Source organism: Aotus nancymaae, unplaced genomic scaffold (genome assembly GCF_030222135.1).
Source record: "Aotus nancymaae isolate 86718 unplaced genomic scaffold, 86718_ANA_hifiasm-v0.15.2.pri h1tg000108l, whole genome shotgun sequence".
NCBI classification, from domain to species: Eukaryota; Metazoa; Chordata; class Mammalia; order Primates; family Aotidae; genus Aotus; species Aotus nancymaae.
The window spans coordinates 4,465,571-4,488,956 of record NW_026988523.1 but is presented as its reverse complement, the minus strand read 5'-3'; the positions used below and the strand labels follow the sequence as shown (position 1 = coordinate 4,488,956).

General features: G+C 39.3%; 1 protein-coding gene and 1 pseudogene across 12 annotated transcripts in view; one reads left to right on the top strand and one right to left on the bottom strand.

The window, feature by feature from the left end:
• PRRC2C (proline rich coiled-coil 2C) overlaps window positions 1-23,386 on the bottom strand; it is a 108,750-nt gene that overhangs the window by 53,931 nt on the left and 31,433 nt on the right. For 11 of the 12 annotated variants that reach the window (XM_021668113.2, XM_021668121.2, XM_021668117.2 and 8 more), the window contains exons 4-11: window positions 22,907-23,016; window positions 21,404-21,529; window positions 19,138-19,361; window positions 7,956-8,038; window positions 6,856-6,989; window positions 6,688-6,775; window positions 5,274-5,418; window positions 3,574-3,627 (exon numbers count right to left, since the gene is read on the bottom strand). In XM_021668113.2, coding sequence (XP_021523788.2) covers window positions 3,574-3,627; window positions 5,274-5,418; window positions 6,688-6,775; window positions 6,856-6,989; window positions 7,956-8,038; window positions 19,138-19,361; window positions 21,404-21,529; window positions 22,907-23,016 — 964 coding nt within the window. The remainder of the gene's footprint in view (window positions 1-3,573; window positions 3,628-5,273; window positions 5,419-6,687; window positions 6,776-6,855; window positions 6,990-7,955; window positions 8,039-19,137; window positions 19,362-21,403; window positions 21,530-22,906; window positions 23,017-23,386) is intronic. The other variant, XM_021668118.2, reaches the window with a different exon arrangement.
• Window positions 16,781-16,879, top strand: LOC135272355 (U6 spliceosomal RNA; annotated as a pseudogene).

Below are 23,386 nucleotides of genomic sequence, written 5' to 3'. Positions count from 1 at the left end.
ATAGTGGAGAATGGGAGGATCACCTAAAAGATCCAAGTTTCAATGACTAAATTTTCATTAATGTGTTATAAAACAACGAAAACAAGGTTTAAAATCACTGCTTGCAAAAAAAATAAAAGTGATAAAGTTTTTTAACATACTGATTTTAAAAGCTACTAGGGTGAAGAAATCTTAAAAACCCTATGTAACCCAGTTGAAATGCTTACAAAAGATTAAACAATCGTACAATAAAAACACTTGACTGAATATCGTTTTAAATGAACGCAGACTACCATTTACTAATAGCTCTATCGCATGCAAACTACTTCATCTCTCTGGGGCAGTTTCTTCATCAACAGCTCAGAGATAGCTGAAAAACCAAATATAAGTACCTATTTTATACAACTCATTTCCTAGAAGTACTATTTACCTAAAACGTGCTGCACATATTTTAAGTGTATAGTTTGATGAGTTTGGACAAATGATACACCTGTGTAATCACTGCTCCAATCCAGAAAGAACATTTCCATCACTCCACTGGCTCCGCCTGTGACCCCAAGCACCCCAACCCTAACCCTGAGTAGTTTTGCCTGTCCTAGAATTTCATATAGATATATACAATTATATTCTCTTTTGTGCTAGCTTCTTTTGCTCAATATAATGGCCTTGAGGTTTTTTTACGTATGAGTAGTTTGCTCCACTTTACTGCTGGATAGTATTCCATTGTGAGCATGTTGTTTCATGTATGATAGACATGTGGGTTGCTTCCAGTTTTTAAACTATGACTAAAACAGCTATGAACATTCATGCATATGTCTTTGTGTAAATGTATGTTTTCGTGGCTGTTGGATAAACAGCTAGGAGTGGAAATCCTGTGTCAGATGGTAAATACGTATTTCATTTACAAGAAACTGCCAAACTGTTTTCCAAAGTTGTTATAAGGTTTTCCAATGTATAAGAGTGCCAGCTGCTCTACACATCCCTGCCAACACATGGTGTCATCAGTCTTTAATTTTGGCTCTGTAGTAAAATCTCAGTGTGTTTTAACTTGCAATTCTCTAATAAGTAAAGATATTGAAGATCTTTCCATGTACATACTGGAGATTCTTACATTGTCTTTTGAGAAACAAATGTTCAAGTCTTTTTATTTAACTGTCTGTCTTATTATTCGGTTGTAATATATTTTCTATATATATGGCCCAGGCTAGACATGGTGGCTCACACCTGTAATCCCAGCACTTTGGGAGGCCAAGGCAGGAGAATTGCGTGAGCTCAGGAGTTCAAGACTAGCCAGGACAACACAGCGAAACCCCATCTCTACAAAAAATGTAAAAAAAATTAGCTGGGCATAGTGGAGCGTGCCTGTGGTCTCAGCTACTTGGTAGGCTGAGGCAGGAGATTGCTTGAGCCAGGATCTCAGTGAGCTGAGACTGTGCTCCAGCCTGGGCAACAGAGTGAGACCCTGTTGCAAAAAAAAGAAAAAAAAAAAAAAAAAAAAGAGGGCTCAGATACAAGTCCTTTGTCAGATGTATTAGAAATATTTTTTTCTGTAACGTATCTTTGCATTTTTTGGGAGATGTTCTTCAAAGTCCAACTGACCAACTGCTTTTCCTTTCTAATTCATGGCCATGGTCTTATTCATCTAAGAAAACTTTGTCAGTCCCAAGTTTATGAACATCTGATCTTCTATACTCTTTTCTAGATGTTTTAGTTTTAGCTTCTTCTGTGTATACAGAAATGCTATAAAGAGCTTTCAGTAAGAGGAGAGGGATTGCTGGAAATGACAGTGATGGTTGTGACATGTACAGCTACCACAGTACGGTGATTAGAGAAGGTCTGGAGACCCTGATCATGACAAGGATTTCAGGAAAAGAAAATCTGCTAGCAAGAAAGAACAAGTAAAACAAGTCAAGAAGAGCAATGCGTATGTGGTGAGAACAGCAGATGAAATAAAAAAGTAGACAGAGACCTGAAAGATCCTGAGAAGGACCTTAGCAAGGAGTAATGGACCTAACACATAGTTTTAAAAAGACAACAACTACTACAGGAGACTAAGGGATGAAGGTGGCAAGTGAGCAGGCAGCATAAGAGAGAAGCAGTATCTGTCAAGAACCCATTCCAATAGTTCAAAGGAAATATAAGAGGTGGTAGCAGGTAGTCACTGTGCATTGTGAAGGTAGAGGTGACAATTTGCTGATAGACAAAGCTGGGTGTAGGATAAAAAAAGAAGGAACAGTTAAGAGTAATTTCTAAGTTTCAGCCTTAGCAAAATGTGAATGATAATGCCATTACCTGAAATGGGAAAGACAGGAGAAGCAGCACTATGCATATGTAGGGTAAGTGGGGATGTACGTTATGGCTTGGACATATTTGAGCTGTTTACTAGAGATCCAAGTGGAGATGCTGATTGTTGAATATATGACTCTTAAAAGTGAGGGCAAAGCTTTTAGAACTAAATATACATTTGAATGCTATCAGCTCATAGAAGACATCTCCAAGGAAAAGGATACAGACTTTTAAAAAGAACTGAGAACAAGGCTGAGTCCTCCAACACTTGAAGTGTAGGAGGCCCAGAAGAAATACAAAGCAAACAAAACAAAATAGTGAGGTGTCTCAGATGCAAATAGAAAAAAGTGTTTTAAGCATAGGCGAGGATGGTGGCTAAAATCTGTAAGCCCAGCACTTTGGGAGGTTGAGGTGGTTTGCCTGAGCCTAGGAGTTTGAGACCACCCTGGGCATGATGGTGAGACTCTGTCTCTGCAAAAAATTAGCCTGGTGTGGTGGTCTGTACCTGCCCAGCTGCTGGGGAGAAGGTGAGAGGACCCCTTGAGTCCAGGAGTCCAGAAGGCAGTGAGCTATGATTACACACACCACTGCACTCCAGCCTGGGCCAAAAGCAAGCCCCGCCTCTAAAAATATATGTATATACAAAAGAAAGATGGAGAAATCAACTATGTCAATGATGCAGCTGAGATTTAAATAAGATGAAGACAAGAAAACTGAATTTGTCAAGATGGAAGTCATCATTGACTCTGATAATAATAGTTTCAAAGAGAAGTGAAAGCATGCCTGGAGAGGGTTAATGAGAGAATAAGCAGCAAAAGACAGTAAGTGTAAATAGTTCACAAAAAGAATTTCACTCTGATGGAGAACAGAGAAATAGGGCAGACACTGCAATGGCATGGAAGGTAGTGGGGTGGAGTAACGTTTAAGAGAGGGGATTTTGTGACTTTTTTGTTTTTCTTCAAAGATGAGAGATAACACTATTATAAGTGGAAAAGGATACAAGGAACAAAGTTAAAAAGTGTCCTTAGCAGCAAGGACAGTAGGAAGAAAAGTATATGGGCAATGAAATGAAAAAAAGTTATCTCCTAGGTGCTTCTTATTTTCTTAGTGAAACTTGGTGCATGCTTATCAACTGAGAATGAAAATGAAAAAAAGATGAAGAGTAAGACATGTTAAGAGTCACAAGGTAAAAAGTCAGTAACTGTTTCATAAAAGTTTTAAATAAAAAATGTGGTACCTTTCCACCAAAACAAAACAAAAGGTCAAATAAAACATATAAACCATAAACAAGCAATGGTTAAAATTTACCTGCTGTGCAAGCAACTTTGGAGGTGGTGGCAGATGTGAAGATGTTCCACGTTCCTATTATAAAGAAAAAATAATAATTATTATTATTATTGGCCGGGCGCGGTGGCTCACGCCTATAATCCTAGCACTTTGGGAGGCTGAGGTGTGTGGATCACCTGAGGTCAGGAGTTCAAAACCAGCCTGGCCATCACTGAAACCCCATCTTTCAAAAAAAAAAAAAAGAACATTCACTTGCTAATATATACACCACTGTCACAAATGAAGTCAAATACATTAAGACATATTCCATCTATTCCTCTATTCTTTCATGAAAAATTCTCATTCTCCATTATGCCAGTAAGTAAAACATCACACGAAATAATTATTAAAATGTTATTTGAAAAATTCTTCTTTTTCAGGCTCATAAACTTATTCTTCAATGAATCATCAATGCCTTAAGATTAAAACCCTTGTAGAGCATACGTTTTTTTAAATTTAAAAAATTTTTTTCAGACAGAGTCTTGCTTTGTCACCAGGCAGGAGGGCAGTGGTGTGATCTAGGCTCACTATAACCTCTGCCTCCTAGGTTCAAGTGATTCCCCTGCATCAGCCTCCCTAGTAGCTGGGACTACAGGAGTGTACCACCACACCCAGCTAATTTTTTTTTGTATTTTCATAGAGAGAGGTTTCACCATGTTAGCCAGGATGGTCTCAATCTCCTGACCTCAAGATCCGCCCACCTCGGCCTCCCAAAGTGCTGGGATTACAGGTGTAAGCCATTGCACCTGGCTCACATTTTTACCAAGTGGTTCTTACACAGTTCTCTTGCCTGTCTCCCATATCGGACTACTTAAAACTTCCTGAATGTACCATGTTTTCTTATACTTCTCTATATGTGTTTCCACTGCTTAGAATAGCTATATTCCTTTTGTATACTGGTTGATTCATGCTTGTTTAAGAATTAGCTCAAGTACTTAGTCTTCAACAACCTTCTGCCTTAAATGAATTCTTGAAGAACTTATTTTATACCCTCTATGATTACACCACTTAGCACATTGTAACTGCTGCTTATTGACTTTTTCCTTTCAAAGAAACTTGGAAAGGACAAGTTTTTAGTCCTCGGAAGGGACAAGTTCCTCCATCGATTTTGTATGAATTCAACAAATACAGAGTAACTATACTGATTCTTTAATAAAGAGATGAGTGGACTCCCTTGAAGGTACCCCTTTTTAAATTCCCAGTTTACAATGCAATTCTTACAACCATTTACCAACTCAGATGTGGGATCAAATATCTGTTGCACACACATTTCCCTTCATTCACAATGTTCTTCAAAACGATTCAGACTTTAGATCTCCCTATTCACCATGTGTGATTTCACTAGAGTGTACCAGTACACAAAAAGACTGACTAGTATTTAAGTATTCAATAAACCACAGAACACTTCAGCAATGTTTATTTTAGAAAAATGTTATCCCTTCACTTTGTTATGACTTAGCTATATCGTAAGGTGAAAAAGGTGAAGCTTTAGTTTTTACTTGATAATTTTAGCTACTGCACTGATAATTCCTATTAGTATGCAATAAAAATTATGATCGATCCACAACTATTCAAGAAAAATACACAGTTCTCTTTTTCTAAGTCCCATTCCACTTTATAATAAGACTAATTATCCACAGTATTACACAGTAATAACAAGGATCTCCATGAGTCCAACAAACCTGATTAAATGGAGGCCCTTTCCCATAGGGGCCTTTTGCTACTGGTGGTTGGGCAGGTATTTGAGAAGATGACTTAATGTTGGAAACTTCATCTGCTTCCTTTTTGTTTTCATTGCTTTCAGAGGCTTTTGAACCTTGATCCTCACTGAAAAATCAAAATGCAGAAAAAATAAAGTGGACCAACTGTATCGTAAGTACATACATTTTTTTTTCACAATTAAAAAAAAAATTCTGTATGGTTTCTGGGGGGAACCGTATTCAGGAATGAGAAGGGTGTGTGACCTACTAGTGGTAATTCGTTCATTCAATAAATATATACTATGAAAGTACAATACAGTAGTTGTCAAATCTAAACACATGTATCAGACATATATCCTGGCAAAAGAATATAATCAATTTTCTATGTCCTCTACCCAAGAAATATAATCCAAATGTAACTGGGTAACACTGGAATTATTATTTAACTGTATTCTAATTTACTCTGATTTAATAAAAAGATAAATCAAACTATAGTATTTTTTAAAGGCCACAACAAATCACAGGTATCTCTCAAATGATCATAAAACAATTGTCATAATGCCATAACTGAAAAATTATACCAAATGTGCTTACAAACTTCTGTATATTTTAAAAACTCAACTTTTATGATCTATAACCCATATATTCCTGAATGGTGCTACAATATTCCAGAATAAAGGAAAAAGAAATAAAAAGCTCCCTATTTTCCAAGGCCCTAATGCAGTTTACTAAGTTTTAAGAAATCAAGGCCCTGAAGTAGCTGTAGTAACCCAAGGAATTAATCTCCAATTTTGTAAACATGGATTAGGTCAAGCAAGCAACACTTTAAAATGGTCCCTAGTACCAATTCTCAAAAGATCTCCAAACTAGGTGCCAAGCATCTAAATATCCTTTTTTTGCTGTCACTCAGACTGGACTGCAGTGGTGTCACCTCAGCTCACTGCAACCTGTGCCTCCTGGATTCAAGCGATTCTCCTGCCTCAGCCTAAGTAGCTGGGATTATAGTCGTGCACCACCACAACTGGCTAATTTTTGTATTTTCAGTAGAGACAGGGTTTCACCATGTTGGCCATGCTGGTCTTGAACTCCTGACTTGAAGTGAGTCTGCCTGCCTTGGCCTCCCAAAGTGCTGGGATTATAGGCATAAGCCACCACACCCAGCCCTAAGTATCTTTTCAATTCAACTATCTTGAGACACATCAAATTTTAATTCTTTGATTAGCTGTATACAGGATTACTCTAGCTCATTAATCACCCTCTATTCAGTAAAACTTCTGAGAATATATAAATGCTACAAATAACCAACAACTGTCTATTAATAAAGCCTCTCTGCATAAGTAGCTAATATTGTATCAACGAATTCATACTGTTATTAGTAAAAGATATCATAACTTACCTGTTATTCTCTTTAGGACTGTTACTTCCTTGTTCATCATCGTCACTGAAATTCAGTTGCTCTGTATAATCTACTTCCATCTGAGCACCTATTAAATTAAGGAAAACTCAGACTGAGTGCTGGAAAATATCTAACAATTTAAATCACTTAATTAATTTTGCTTCTTACCTGCCCAACCTTCATCAGCTTCAGCATCTAGATTATCAAATTTATCAAGCTCCTTCAGTTCTGATGCACTAAGAATGGATGGGCGTTCAGGCTCAGAGGCCCATGAAGGAGGAGGGCCTCTTCCTCGAAGGCCTCTATGAAAGGCAGGTCATGGTGGGAAAAAATACAAAATTTTACTGAACTAGGAGAACACCAAAAGATTGGAATTTAGTTCATTTCAACATCAGTGTTTTCTACACCAAGATACACAAAATGTTCTGCACTGACATGTGTATGAAGAAATTAATATTACATAATTATAGGATAATACATAACTAACAGCTGATAAAGTATTTAAGAATTCTCAAATATTTAAAATAAAACAAATATATGCTAAAGGGTAACAATATGAATAAAACTAACTTCAAAACACATAACTTTAAGGAAAATATTTCAAGAGGATGTTGAAGTCTCACATATTAAGCAAAAAAAAAAAAAAAGAGAAAGAGAGAGAAAGGGGAATCAGTAATATGAAAGGCAGAAGAGAAAAATACGTGTCATCAATTTTGGGGCCATGATTTTCAGGGTTTTTTTTTTTTTTTTTTTGAGACGGAGTCTTGCTCTGTCCCCCAGGCTGGAGTGCAGTGGTGCGATCTTGGCTCACTGCAACCTTTGCCTCCCGGGTTCAAGCAATTCTCCTGCTTCAGCCTCCCAAGTAGCTGGGATTACAGGAACATACCACCATGCCCAGCTAATTTTATATATATATATTTTTAGTACAGACTGGGTTTCACCATGTTGGCCAGGCTGGTCTGGAACTCCTGACCTCATGATTCGCCCTCCTTGGCCTGCCAAAGGGCTGGAATTACAGGCGTGAGCCACCGCACCCGGCCTGGTTTTCAGTTTTCAAAATCCTATGTAAATTAATTTAAATGCTTAAAAAAATGAATTATTTCAGTTCTGTCTTATAAGAATTAGCCAACTACTTATTAATGACAATTGTACTGTGAGGACAGAAAAATGATCAATCACACAACTCAAAATCACACAATTTACTTAACCTTTAGTAAATCTTAACAAACATATAATCCTTATAGACTTTAATCATTTGATAACCTTACTTGTTTGTTTCAGATAAAGAAGGTGGGAATCTCATGGGACCATGTAGAGGAGGATACGCCATCCTCGGATACTGCTGAAACATCTGAATGAAGGAAACAAAAAATTATAAATTTAGCAACCCAGTTTTTTTTTTTTTTTTTTTTTTTTTTTTTTTTTTAAAAGACGAGATTTCACCATGTTGGTCAGGCTGGTCTTGAACTCCCGACCTCAGGTGATCCGCCCGCCTTGGCCTCCAAAGTGCTTGGATTACAGGCATGAGCCACCATGCCTGGTCAGCAACCCAGTTATTTAAAAAAAATTGTATCTGGGTCTAGGCCTGCAGTTATAATTTATAGAAATGACTATTAAAATGAATACTATTAATAATAAATTTTATCTGCTAGCATAGATCATTCATCCTAAATAGCAACCCATTTGCAAGACCAATGCCTCTACCAACTCTTTACAAACAGAATAAATAGGGTGCATCATATGAAAAAACTTCTGTACTGTATTAATAAAATTACATTGAAATAGTCATGTATTCACAAGATATGTATACATATGCACCCCAGCAAACAGCAAAGTGAAAATATTGAAAAACAAATAATGTGAGCCTTCCTCCTTAAGCAAGAGTAGAATAATTAGAGGCAGATTTGTAGATAGGGAGGACACCATCAGTCCCCAGCCCGAGGACTTCAAAAAGAAAAAGGTGGTGGGGGGTAAGGGGAGGGGTGGGGAAGAGGAACTCAGCTCAGATAAAATTAAGGGATAGTCCACAATCCAAGGAATTGAGGGAAAAGGGGGACAGGGAGCTACCTGGAAATTTTCTATGGATAGGGCATAGGTGAATTCTCAATCAAGTTAATGCACAGATGATCATTAAAAACTGGTCCAGGTGATTGAGTCAAGATGACCGAATATACACAACTCCGGTGCACAACACCCAGCGAGAGAGAAGCAGAAATCGAGAGATCTCCTAGCTCCAACCAAGGTACCAGGTGCATTTCAAAGGGTCTGATCGGACGGTGAGCAAAGCCCAGGAAGGGGAGACTGAGGCAAGGAAGGGTGCCACTTCACTCAGAAAGTGCATCTGACCTGTGAGTTGGAGGCTCCACCTCTGGCACTCCGGTCCAGACAAAGCGCTTCCCTCAAAGCCTCAGCAATACACAAAATGGGTTTTTTGCCAGTCAAGCACCAGGAATTACAAGTGCAGAGTTGAATAATAATCCAGGATGGTGTTCCAGATTGGCACACAGATCTAAGCAAATGCATAAGCCCATAAGCCGGCCGGGAGAGCCTGCGGACCCAGCTATCGCCCCCTTCCCCTGCCCAGAGAGAGGGGGAGCTGAAAGTGGGAAGACAGACAGAGGAGCTGGGTGGCCCCTCCCCCATGACCGGAGAGAGGGGGAGCTGAAAGCTGGGAGACAGACAGTGCGGCTGGGCGGGTCCCTACCCTCCCCCACAAACCCCCGAAGGCTGAAGCACTAACTCTAGCAGGTTACAGCCAATGCATCGGTCTGAGCTGAACCCTGAATGATCTAGCCCTGTGGAGGAAAGACACAACCCATCATTAAAGAGGTGAGACTAGGCTTCATGTTTTAACAAAAAACACAGGAAGCCTAGGTAGCAACGGGAGGGTGTTCTTGACCACCCCGCAGTGCCTCCAGGTCAGCAGAAGAGGCGGGCCTAACCTCCCAGTGTAAACAAAGACACAGGAAGCTTACCTAGTAACCTGAAGGAGTCCCTAGAAACCCAGTAGCACCTCTGCTCCCTGAGATCACAGCCAGGTAAACCCACAAGGATGGGAAAAAACCAGCACAAAAAAAGATAAAACCATCAAAGACCAGACACCTCTTCTCCTTCAAGGGATACAACTCCTCAACAACACGGAAAACATGACCAAGAAAGAATGCAACGAATTGACAGAAATAGGTTTCAGAAGGTGGATAATAACAAACTTTTCTGATCTAAAGGAACACGTTCTAACTCAATGCAAAGAAACCAAAAACCTTTAAAAAAGGTTAGACGAAATACTAACTAGAAAAACCAGCTTAGAGAAGAGCATAAACGACTTGATGGAGCTGAAAAACGCAGCACGAGAACTACATGAAGCAAACAGAAGTTTTAAGAGCCAAATCGATCAAGCAGAAGAAAGGATATCAGAGATCAACTCAATGAAATAAAAAGAGAAGGCAAGACAAGAGAAAAAAGAGTGAAAAGAAATGGACAAAGTCTCCAAGAAACACGGGATTATGTGAAAAAAGCTAATCTAGGCTTGATTGGTGTACCTGAATGTGACAGGGAGAATCTTGAATCCAAGCTGGAAAACACACTCCAGGATATTACCCAGGAGAACTTCCCAAGCCTAGCAAGGCAGTCCAACATTCAAATTCAAGAAATACAGAGAACTCCACAAAGATATTCCTCAAGAAGAGCAACCCAAGGCACATAATCATCAGATTCAGCAAGGTTGAAATGAAGGAAAAATGCTAAGGGCAGCCAGAGAGAAAGGTCAGGTCACCCACAGAGGGAAGCCAATGAGACTCACAGCAGATCTCTCCGCAGAAACCCTACAAACCAAAAGAGAGTGGGGGCCAATATTCAACATCCTTAAAGAAAAGAACTTTCAACCCAGAATATCATATCCAGCCAAACTAAGCTTTATAAGTGAAGGAGAAATAAAATCCTTTATGTACAAGCAATTACTGAGAGATTTTGTCACCACCAGACCTGCCCTACAAGAGCTTCTGAAAGAAATACTAAGCACGGAAAGGAAAAGTACCAGCCACTGCAAAAGCACACCAAATGGCAAGGGCCAAAAATGCAGTAAAGAAAATGAGTCAACTAACGGGCAAGAAAACCAGCCAGTAACAAAATGGCAGGATCAAATTCACACATAACATTATATGTAAACGGCCTAAATGCCCCAATCAAAAGACATAGACTGGCAAACTGGATAAAAAAATCAAGACCCATCGGTGTGCTGTATTCAGGAAACCCATCTCACATAAAAAGACACATATAGACTCAAAAAAAGGGATGGAAGAAGATTTACCAACCAAATGGAGAACAAAAAAAGCAGGGGTTGCAATCCTAGTCTCTGATAAAACGGACTTCAAACCAACAAAGATCAAAAGAGACAAAGAAGGGTACTACATAATGGTAAAAGGATCAATCCAACAAGAGCTAACTCTCCTAAATATATACGCACCCAACACAGGAGCACCCAGATACATAAAGCAAGTTCTTAACGACTTAAAACAAGATTTAGACTCCCAAACAATAATAGTGGGAGACTTCAATACTACACTGTCAATATTAGACAGATTGAAACAGAAAATTAACCAGGACATGCAGGACTTGAATACAGAGCTGTACCAATTGGACCTAACAGACATACACAGAACGCTCCACCCCAAATCCATAGAATATACATTTATCTCAGCACCACATCACACCTACTCTAAAACTGACCACATAATTGCAAGTAAATCACTCCTCAGCAAATGCAAAAGAACAGAAATCATAACAAACAGTCTATCAGACCACAGCACAATCAGATTAGAACTCAGTATTAAGAAACACACTCAAAGACGCACAACCACTTGGAAACTGAACAACTTGCTTCTGAGAGTCGACTGGATAAACCATGAAATGAAGGGAGAAATAAAGATGTTCTTCGAAACCAATCACAATGAAGACACAACTTACCAGAATCTCTGGGACACCTTTAAAACAGTGTCGAGAGAGAAATTCATAGCAATAAATGCCCACATGAGAAGCAAGGAAAGTTCTAAAATTGAAACCCTATCATCAAAATTGAAAGAGCTAGAGGTGGAAGATCAAAACAACTCAAAAGCTAGCAGAAGACAAGAAATAACTAAGATCAGAGCAGAACTGGAGATAGAGACACAAAAAATCCTCCCGAAAAATCAATAAATCCAGGAGCTGGTTTTTTGAAAAGACCAACAAAATAGATGGACCACTAGACAGACTAATAAAAAAGAAAAGAGAGAAGAATCAAATAGATGCAATAGAAAAAGATAAAGAGGATATCACCACTGATCCCAAAGAAATACAAACTACCATCAGAGATTACTACAAACAGCTCTATGCACATAAACTAGTAAACCAGGAAGCAATGGATAAATTCCTGGACACTTGTACTCTACCAAGATTAAACCAGGAGGAAGCTGAAACCTTGAACAGACCAATAGCAAGGGCTGAAGTTGAGGCAGAAATCAATAGCCTACCAACCAAAAAAAGTCCAGGTCCAGATGGGTTCGCAGCCAAATTCTACCAAACATACAAAGAGGAGCTTCTGAAACTATATCAAACAATACAAAAAGAGGGAATCCTTCCTAACTCATTTTATGAGACCAGCATCATCCTGATACCAAAACTAGGCAGAGACTCAACTAAAAAAGAAAACTTCAGGCCAATATCCATGATGAACGTCGACACAAAAATCTTCAATAAAATACTGGCAAACCGAATGCAATGGCACATCAAAAAGCTTATTCATCACGATCAAGCAGATTTCATCCCGAGGATGCAAGGCTGGTTCAACATGTGCAAGTCCATAAACGTAATCCATCACATAAATGGAACCAAAGATAAAAACCACGATTATCTCAATAGATGCAGAGAAGGCCTTCAACAAAATTCAACAGCCCTTTATGCTAAAAACTATCGATAAACTAGGTATCAACGGAATGTATCATAAAATGATAAAAGCTATTTATGACAAACCTACAGCTAATATCATACTGAAGGGGCAAAAGATGGAAGAATTCCCTCTGAAATCAGGCACTAGACAAGGATGCCCTCTCTCACCACTCCTATTCAATATAGTATTGGAAGTTCTAGCCAGAGCAATCAGGCAAGAAAAAGAAATAAAAGATATTCAATTAGGAAAGGAGGAAGTCAAACTGTCTCTATTTGCAGAAGACATGATTGCATATTTAGAAGACCCCATCATCTCAGCCCAAAATCTTCTCTAACTGATAAGCAACTTCAGCAAAGTCTCAGGATACAAAATCAACGTGCAGAAATCACAAGCACTACTATATACCAATAACAGACAAACAGAGAGCCAAATAAAGAGCAAACTCCCATTCACAATCGCTACAATGAGAACAAAATACCTAGGAATACAACTAACAAAGAGGATGTAAAGGACCTCTTCAAGGAGAACTACAAACCACTGCTCAAGGAAATAAGAGAGGACAAAAACAGATGGAGAAACATTCCATGCTCATGATTAGGAAGAATCAATATCGTGAAAACAGCCATACTGCCCAAAGTAATTTACAGATTCAATGCTATCCCCCCATCAAGCTACCAATGACCTTCTTCACAGAACTGGAAAAAATCACTTCAAACTTCATATGGAATCGCAAGAGAGCCCGCATAGCCAAGACAATCCTAAGCAAAAAGAACAAAGCCAGAGGCACCACACTGCCAGACTTCAAACTATACTACAAGGCTGCAGTAATCAAAACAGGATGGTACTGGTACCAAAACAGAGATGTAGACCAATGGAACAGAACAGAGGCCTTAGAAGCAACACCACACATTTACAACTATCTGATCTTTGACAAACCTGACAAAAACAAGCAACGGGGAAAGGACTCCATGTTTAATAAATGGTGTTGGGAAAACTGGCTGGCAGTGTGCAGAAAGCAGAAACTGGACCCCTTCCTGTCACCTTACACTAAAATTAACTCCAGATGGATTAAAGATTTAAACATAAAACCTAACAGCATAAAAACCCTAGAAAAAAACTTAGGCAAAACCATCCAGGACATAGGCATAGGCAAGAACTTCATGACTAAAACACCAAAAGCAATGGCAACAAAAGCCAAGAGAGACAAATGGGATCTAATTAAAATTCAGAGCTTCTGTACAGCAAAAGAAACCATCATTAGAGCGAACCAGCAACCAACAGAATGGGAAAAAATTTTTGCAGTCTACCCATCTGACAAAGGGCTGATATCCAGAATCTATAAAGAACTAAATCAGATATACAAGAAAAAAACAAATAAACCCGGCCGGGTGCAGCGGCTCACGCCTGTAATCCCAGCACTTTGGGAGGCTGAGGCAGGCAGATCACCTGAGGTCAGGAGTTTGAGACCAGCCCGGCCAACATGGTAAAACCCTGTCTCTATTGAAAAAAAAAAAAAAAAAAACCTATTCAAAAGTGGGTGAAAGATATGAACAGACACTTCAAAAGAAGACATATATGAGGCTAACAAACATATGAAAAAATGCTCATAATCACTGGTCATTAGAGAAATGCAAATCAAAACCACATTGAGATACCATCTCACGCCAGTTAGAATGGCCATCATTTAAAAATCTGGAGACAGCAGGTGCTGGAGAGGATGTGGAAAAATAGGAACACTCTTACACCGTTGGTGGGAGTGTAACTTAGTTCAACCACTGTGGAAGACAGCATGGCGATTTCTCAAGGATCTAGAAATAGAAATTCCATTTGACCCAGAAAATATATGCAAAGAACTATCAATCGTTCTACTATAAAGACACACACACATGTATGTTCATTGCAGACCTGTGTACAATAGCAAAGACCTGGAACCAACCCAAATGCCCATTAGTGACAGACTGGACAAAGAAAATGTGGCACATATACCCCATGGAATAATATGCAGCTATAAAAAACAATGAGTCCATGTCCTTTGTAGGGACTTGGATGAATCTGGAAACCATCATTCTCAGCAAACTGACACAAGAACAGAAAACCAAACACCGAATATTCTCACTCATAGGCGGGTGTTGAACAATGAGAACACGTGGAGTCAGGGAAAGCAGCATCACTCCTGCCCTCTCTGGGTGCAGTTGGGGGGTGGAGGCTAGGAGAGGGATAGCAGGGGGTGGGGAGGAATAACATGGGGAGAAATAGTCAAAGGCGAAATAGAGGCAGCAAACCACCTGGTTATGTATGCACCTATGCAACAACCCGGCATGACCTGCACGTGTACCCCAGAACCTAAAGTAAAATTAAATAGTTAGATAGATAAACAAACTGGCCCAAACAGGTCCCAATAACGTTCTCTGCAGGAACTTGCCTCTGGGAAACTAACCTTAAGAGAAGATATAAGATAGATTCTGAGAACAAATAACAGCAAGGGATTCATTCTATGATTTTGAAGGGAGGAAGTGTCAAAGAATGGCTTCGTCATTTACTATTTGCTCATATCCAAGTCAAATTACGTAAATAATATAAAATTATATTACTGTAAAAACATAATTTATATCCTGAAACAGAAGACTAGTTTTTCAAAAAAGAAAGTAGTAACTGTGTGGTAGATAAGAAAATTACCTTACATTTGAAGTAAGGCTATGTTTATATGATTATGCTGCCTAAATTAGAAATTTCTCGGCTGGGCGCGGTGGCTCACGCCTGTCATCCCAGCACTTTGGGAGGCCGAGGCGGGTGGATCACGAGGTCAAGAGATCGAGACCATCCTGGTCAACATGGTGAAACCCCGTCTCTACTAAAAATACAAAAAAAAATTAGCTGGGCATGGTGGCGCATGACTAATCCCAGCTACTCAGGAGGCTGAGGCAGGAGAATTGCCTGAACCCAGGAGGCGGAGGTTGTGGTGAGCTGAGATCGCGCCATTGCTCTCCAGCCTGGGTAACAAGAGCGAAACTCCGACTCAAAAAAAAAAAGAAAAGAAATTTCTCGTCCAGGTGCAGTGGCTCATGCCTTGTAATCCCAGCACTTTGGGAGGCCAAGGGCAGTGGATCATGAGGACAGCAATTCAAGACCAACCTGGCCAACATGCTGAAACTCTGTCTCTACTAAAAATACAAAAAAAATAAGCTGGGTGTGGTGGTGGATGCCTGTAAACCAAGCTACTCAGGAGGATGAGGCACGATTGAACCCAGGAGGTGGAGGTCCTGGTGACAGAGTGAGACTCCGCCTCAAAAAAAAAAAAGAAGAAGAAGAAGAAATTTCTACTAAATTGGGCTGAAGCAACATTAATTAAGTCAAGCAGCAGCTGAAACTCAGCTGTGGAAACTTTTCCTTTGGGGGATACACTGGAGAATTTTCAGTTGCATCACCCTTCTATACTGGTTAATAAACACACTATTGCAGGCATATGTTCATAAAGATGCATTAAATCCTTCATCTGATCATTCAGGCATAATTTCATGTGGTCCTAAATGCTTAAAATTTAGGAATTTGCCACAAAATTCACTTCAGAAACAAACTTTAAATTTTCAGTGTAGTGATATTTAAATGTTTTTGTTAATTAGTGGAACATTTTATTCAAATATAATCACTGATGAAAATGGGAATGATGCCCACTTGGTCTTCCCTCTTTCCTGTCCTACCCTTTCACCTGAAAGTTCAGGGGTCTTTGGAAGCACAATTTGAAAGTGATTAGAAAAAAAGTAATTGGGTATGAATCGTTTTTCAAGGCCAGGTCAGCATACTCCCAAACTTCTTTTAGGAAAGCATTTAATGGCCAGGCACAGTGGCTCACACCTGTAATCCCAGCACACTGGGAAACCGAGGCAGGTGGATCATCTGAGGTCAGGAGATTGAGAATAGCCCAGCCAACATGGCGAAACCCGGTCTTTACTAAAAATACAAAAATTAGTTGGGTGTGGTGGCGCAAGCCTATCATCCCAGCTACCTGGAAGGCTGAGGTGGGAGAATCCCTTGAACCTGGGAGGTGGAGACTGCAGTGAGCTGAAATGGTGCCACTGCACTCCAGCCTGGGTGTCAGACTGAAAAACACTTAATAAGTAATTATATTTAATAATTCATTTCCCTCTGTCAGCCTAGAATGATTAAAAAATAGTAATGTATATGCTCACTTCAGCAGCAAAACTGGAATAGAGAAGATTAGCACATCCCCCGAACAAAAATGACCTGCAAATTCATGAAACATTTGATATTTTTAAACAAAAATAACAATATGAAGGAATGGAAAGTATGATGGATATTTAGGATTTGAATATTAGGAGTTCAATCACAAACTAAATAAATATGACCTAGATTTTTGTTTCCTATAAGAGTAAAGAGTCTTTTGGAAAACTAAATTTATTTATCCAGGCGAATGTGACTTGCTTTACAAGTTTACATTGGGCTGAAAGTAAACAAAGAATGAAGACATCAAATCTAACTAATAATTCAGAAAATGTCAGTGGGGGGGTGGGGGAAGGGGTGGGTGTCAGAGTATATATTAAATGGAACTACAAAGATAAAATCAACAAAATCCAAAATCTGAGGAACATCACAGGTTAAATTACAACAGACAAGCGCCAAAGGAAACAGAGATGGAGATATCCATAGGTAACAAGATTCGTAAGAGAAATATGAACCAATCTCAAGGAATGGATGCTGCCTGGATCCTAATTATAAGACAATTACTGGAATACTGACATAATATTTGAGAATATCAAGGAATTAGTTGGTCTGATAACAGCATTGCAAACTCTCCCCAAGTCTTTATCTTTCAAAATACAACTTAAAATATTTACTGATGAACTATCTGGATTTGCTTTAGTAATCCAAAGTGGTAGAGAAAGATGAGGCATGGTGACTCATGCCTGTAACCCCAGCACTTCAGTAGGCTGAGGCAGGTGGATCACCTGACGTTAGGAGTTCAAGACCAGCCTGGCTAAACATGGCGAAACCCTGTCTCTACTAAAAATACAAAAATTAGCCAGGTGTGGTGGTGGGTGGCTATAATCCCAGCTATTCAGGAGGCTGAAGCAGGAGATTTGCTTGAACCTAGGAGGCAGAGGTTGCAGTGAGCCAAGATCATGCCACTGTACTCCAACCTGGGTGACAGAGCAAGACTCTGTCTCAAAAAAAAAAAGAAAAAAAAAAGTGGTAGGAAAAGAGGTGGATTCACTGCATGATTATCTTTATTTTTGTAGATGTTGAAAATTTTCCATTAAAACAAAGTTTAAAGACCAGGTAAGGTGGCTGTCTGTAATCTCAACACTCTGAGAGGCCAGGGTGGGTGGACTACCTGAGACCAGGAGTTCAAGACCAGCCTTGAAAACATGGCAAAACCCCATCTCTACTAAAAATTTAAAAAAAAAAAAAAAAATAGCCAGGCATGATGGCATATGCCTGTAATTTCAGCTACTTGGGAGTCTGAGGCACAAGAATTGCTTGAACCCAGAAGGTAGAGGTTGCAGTGAGCTGAAATTGCGCCACTGCACTCAAGCCTGAGTGACAGAGCAAGACTTTGTCTCCCCTCAAAAAAAAAAAAAAAAAAGCCAGGCGCTGTGGCTCACACCTGTAATCCTAGCACTTTGGGAGGCCAAGGTGGGCAGATCACAAGGTCAGGAGATGGAAACCATCCTGGCCAACATGAAATCCCATCTCTACTAAAATACAAAAAATTAGCCAGGTATGGTGGCACACACCTGTAATCCCAGCTACTAGGGAGGCTGAGGCAGGGGAATCCCCTGAACCCAGGAGGGGGAGGTTGCAGTGAGCTGAGATTGTGCCACTGCACTCCAGCCTGCACTCCAGCCTGGTGACAGAGTAAGACTCCATCTCAAAAAAAAAAAAGTTTTATTAAAAGTACACAAATAAAATCTTTGGAACGACACCAAGTATTCTTTATCTTTTTTTTTCCATGAACCACCCCTTTGGCAGTCTGATGAATCCTATGGACCTCCTCTCAGGAAAACATTTTAAATGCGTAATGTAAAATACATAAATAATGCAAAGAAGAAACAGAATTTTAGTGTAATTGTTCTTCTATTTACAAAATAAATCTGTGATATGGTAATCTACATGCTTCTTTATTAAGTCATTATCTATGAGTCTAATAATTATTTAAGTATGTAATGTGATGTGAAAATATCTAAAATCCCTGTTAATAATAAGGACACTGCTGATACTCCTGTGATTTGTTTCCTATCTGGTACAACTACACTTAACCAAATAAAACAGTTAGGTGGTTTTGCTAAGAAACACTGTGTGGTAACCAGTCTCCTGGATAGTCCAAATGACTGCTACCTTCTGGTATTTACACCACGTGTAGTCCCGTCTCACAATATGATAAAAGAAAATGCTAATTTTTAGTTAGATGTTAATGAAAATAAAGACCTAAACTTTTCCCTATACCAATTTGCTACTTGGACTCCAGATCAAAAACCTCTTGTTTGACTGCTTGTTCATTTAACAACACTCACATAAGGAGGCATCATAGCTCTATACTGGGAAGCGAGGGCAGCCTGCTGTCCATTCAGTTTAGCCTGTGGAGGGCCACAAGCTATCCTCTTTTCCACCACTCTGAGGATATCATTTTGCTCTGATGCTCCAGCTGTGCTTTCATCCTGGCCAGGGAGCTTTTCATCTTGATCAGATGATGAGGGTGAGCCAGCAGCCTTACCACCATCTCTCCAACAAGCAACATCTAGTATGAAGGGAGAGAAAAAAGGAAAAAGGCAAAAATCTGAAAATGGAACAAAGTAAAACCAAACCAGGCAAATTTCAGGAAAATGAAAGCAAGTAAGCAGAGTGAAAGAGCAGGAAAAGGCTAATCTAGGCCCTACTAATGCTTTCAAGGTGTCTGGGTAGTAGTGGCTTCTGAAGTAGAGAGGACATACTTCAGAGGGTGCCACCACAAGCAAATACTAAGGTGGGAGAAGAAAATATTAGGACTTCTCTATGAAGTTTTATCACTATTTGATACAGAGATTAAAATCACTGTTCTCCATATATCAGATGGCCATGTTTCAGAGTGACACACCTGAGGTTTCCTGAGAGAAGGAAGGTGGGAGTTCTACAATCTGGAAGGGTTGACAGTGATATTCTCATTTGTCTGTTTTCAGTCTATCATTGCTAGTTACAGATGCTACCAAGTAAAGAGATTGAGTGACATTATCTTGTACAACTACACTTAACCAAATAAAACAGCTAGGTGGTTTTGCTAAGAAACACTGCGTGGTAACCAGTCTCCTAGATAGCCCAAATGATCTCTATCTTCTGGTATCTATACCTTGTGTAGTCCCTTCTCACAATGTACTAGAGTTGGTCTGTGTAACCTGTAGAAAATGGCAGAAGTGATAGCAAGTCCCTTTCCAGATTAAGTTACAAAAGACTGTGGGCTTCTGTCTTGGATGGAGGGTGTCTGTCTCTCACCATTTATTCTGTGGAACCTATGTCATAAGCAGCACCACTAAGAGGCCATCAAAGTAAAGAGCCAATAGCTACGCCAGTCAGTTTGGAAGTATAGCCCCAGTCAAGTCAGCTTCAAACAGCTTCACTGCAGCCTTGAGAGAGTCCTTAGCCAGAACCTCCAGCTAAGCTGATCCTGGCCTTCAGATACAGCAGGATATCATAAGTATAGTTCAGTTTGTTGTTTTTACATTGCTAAATTTGTTATGCAGCAATAGATAACTGGTAAAAACTCAATTAAACAAGAAAACAGTGAAGCTGGCACATCTAACATGAACTCACCAACCTCATAATGATACTTGAAAAATTGAAAAAAAATTTAGATTTATTTAGATCTGACAAGAAATGAGTCAAAAAATGTGAAATGTATCAGGTTATTAGAAATATGGAATCTGTAAACACTACTGTCATAGAGGAACCTCCCCATGTAAACAAGATCCTTTGGGTCGGGTAAGGTGGCTCATGCCTGTAACACCAGCACTTTGGGAGGCCAAGGCGGGTGGATCGCAAGGTCAGGAGTTCGAGACCAGTCTGGCCAGCATGGTGAAACCCCATCTCTACTAAAAATACAAAAAATTAGCAGGATGATGGCGTGCACCTATAGTCCCAGCTACTTGGGAGGCTGAAGCAGGAGAATCACTTGAACTTGGCAGGTGGAGGTTGCAGTCAGCTGAGATCACGCCACTGCACTCCAGCCTGGGTGACAGAGTGAGACTCTGTCTCAAAAAAAAAAAAAAGATCCTTTAAGATACTTGATAATGACACTATAAAGCCATAACAATTAATAAGACATTTAAAAATCCCTCAAACATTTTATATTTCAAATATTTTTAGTTTTTGCTTTGTAATATACATAAAGTATCCCTCACTATCCAAAATTATTTGTTTCCTCCGTTTGAGATCAGAAAGTGAGGAATCACCAAATGTTAATTCAGAAGTAAGTAAACAGTTATATGGTAGGGAAGTCTGCTCAAAAACTTACTATTATAAATAAGTCCCAATATTAGTATGCATGTAAGTCACCTGGACATCTTGTTAAAATACAGATTTTGATTGAGTAAGTTGGATGCAAGGCCCAAGATTATACATTTCTAACATGTTCTCAAGTTATAGTGACACTATCAGTGCAAAAATCACACCTGAGTAGCAAGTGACTATAGTAGTAAGTATGCCTTTTCAAACTAGGCAAGTCATATATACAACAGCAAGCAAGAAGTTATATCACAAGATAGTATACAAATATGATCTCGTTTTGTATTAAAGAGAAAGTACTCTTACTTGGTGGGCGTAAACTGGGTCCAGGTCCATAGTTCTCATCATTTGTTTCCTTTTCTTTTTTTTCCTGATCCCCAGCTGCCTGCAGGCTGGGAAACTCTTGCTGAAACTGACTATTCACTTGGATTCCTATAGATTTAAAAAAACAACATTAAAGGTAACTTTTATACTGAAGATAATGCAAACCACCCTCACAGGATAGAGCTCTTTGCTTCTTTCTCATAAATTATTCCACATTTCACTGATGACTGTTCATATCTATCAAACTTTAAATTTCACCTAGACTCCTTCAAAAAGTTAATGATCAGCCATGAGGAGATAAAAGTCTAAGAAAGTAATCTTCCAGTACCATTTCAAAGGACTCATTTCAGATGATCACGCAAGTGAGGAGTTTCCCTTGTTTCTCTTTCATTATGACTCCTTACATTTTTCAAAACAAGTCAAATTCCTTTGCTAAAAATTCTCAGAATTTATTCAAATCATATTATTGAAAGTGTTTTATGAATAGATCCCAAGATCAAGATGATGCTAAAATACCTTCATTTAATTTACTGCTTTCATTTGCTTTACTTTGATTTAATTTACAGCTGAGATTATTGCACCTCACTATTCACCCATCTTCCTATCTACCTATTTTTTATACTTCTATAAATTAAAAGAGCTAGTTTTATTAGCTTGAGGGCCAAGATGGGTTCTTCCACAGAATGTTTTATAGACAGTTCCTGTTTTGAAAGTGGGCAAACTAAATTCCGCTGGGGATTTCATCATTCCTTGGGGGAAGGGGGTGTGTTACAGCAATGGTGCTTTATGGCTACTTTCTAGCTCTTCTCTTCTCAGGCAATTGTGGCAGCATGTCTGAAACAGCAGAATGGGGACACAGATGAAAATGACTATGGTTTCTAATAACCTATCCAATAGGTGGATACTTTGAAGGTATAAGCTTTGTTTGGACATGTAGAGGTAAAGATAAAATAATGTGGGGCAGAGGGCATCTTAAAGACTCCCTTTCTTAACCACTACCATTGATTCATATATGGCTCTTGACACTGGAATCTAGCTAGCCCAAGAGATTAAAAAAAAACTTTTTAAGAGCCTTAAGTATATCCTTTAACAATGTTTTTGGCCAGGCGCGGTGGCTCACGCCTATAATCCCAGCACTTTGGGTGGATCACAAGGTCAAGAGATCGAGACCATCCTGGTCAATAAGGTGAAACCCCGTCTCTACTAAAAAAATACAAAAATTAGCTGGGCATGGTGGCACACGCCTGTAGTCCCAGCTACTTGGGAGGCTGAGGCAGGAGAATTGCTTGAACCCAGGAGGCAGAGGTTGCAGTGAGCCGAGATCACGCCATTGCACTCCAGCCTGGGTAACAAGAGCGAAACTCTGTCTCAAAAAAAAAAAAAGCGTTTTCTGGCTCTACTAAAACACAGTTCACCCCTTATCTCCTGGATGGCTGTTCAGTAACTATCAAGCCTAAGCAGTTTCCCCAGCTAATGTCTACTTACCATCTCCTTGCCCACCTTGCTTGTTACTGGCCCATGATTTGGGAGCTGGTGCTACTTCTGGAGGAGCTACAACCCCAGGTTTTGGCTGTGCTGGTGGCACTTCTGGTGTTCTTAAAAAAAAATATGAATCCATTATTTCAGACACTGTATGTTTAAGTAAAGTCAACATTATATTTAAGGTAAGTCTATGTACAAGTTATTTTGGCTATATGTTAATTCACTGGTAAATCCCCTATAAATGTTTTCCCTTTGAAACATTTCTTTAAATGAATTATGGTTATTTTTGTCCCCTTTAATCTCTACATTTGAATAACCTGATGAGTTTTGCTTGTTTTCTATTTGTTTAAAAAATAAAATAAAAAGGGTCAGCACTTCACAGGAAAAAAATATAAAATAAAATAATAAATAAATAAAAAAGCTGGGCATAGTGGCTCAATCCTGTAATCCCAGCACTTTGGGAGGCCAAGGCGAGCAGATCAC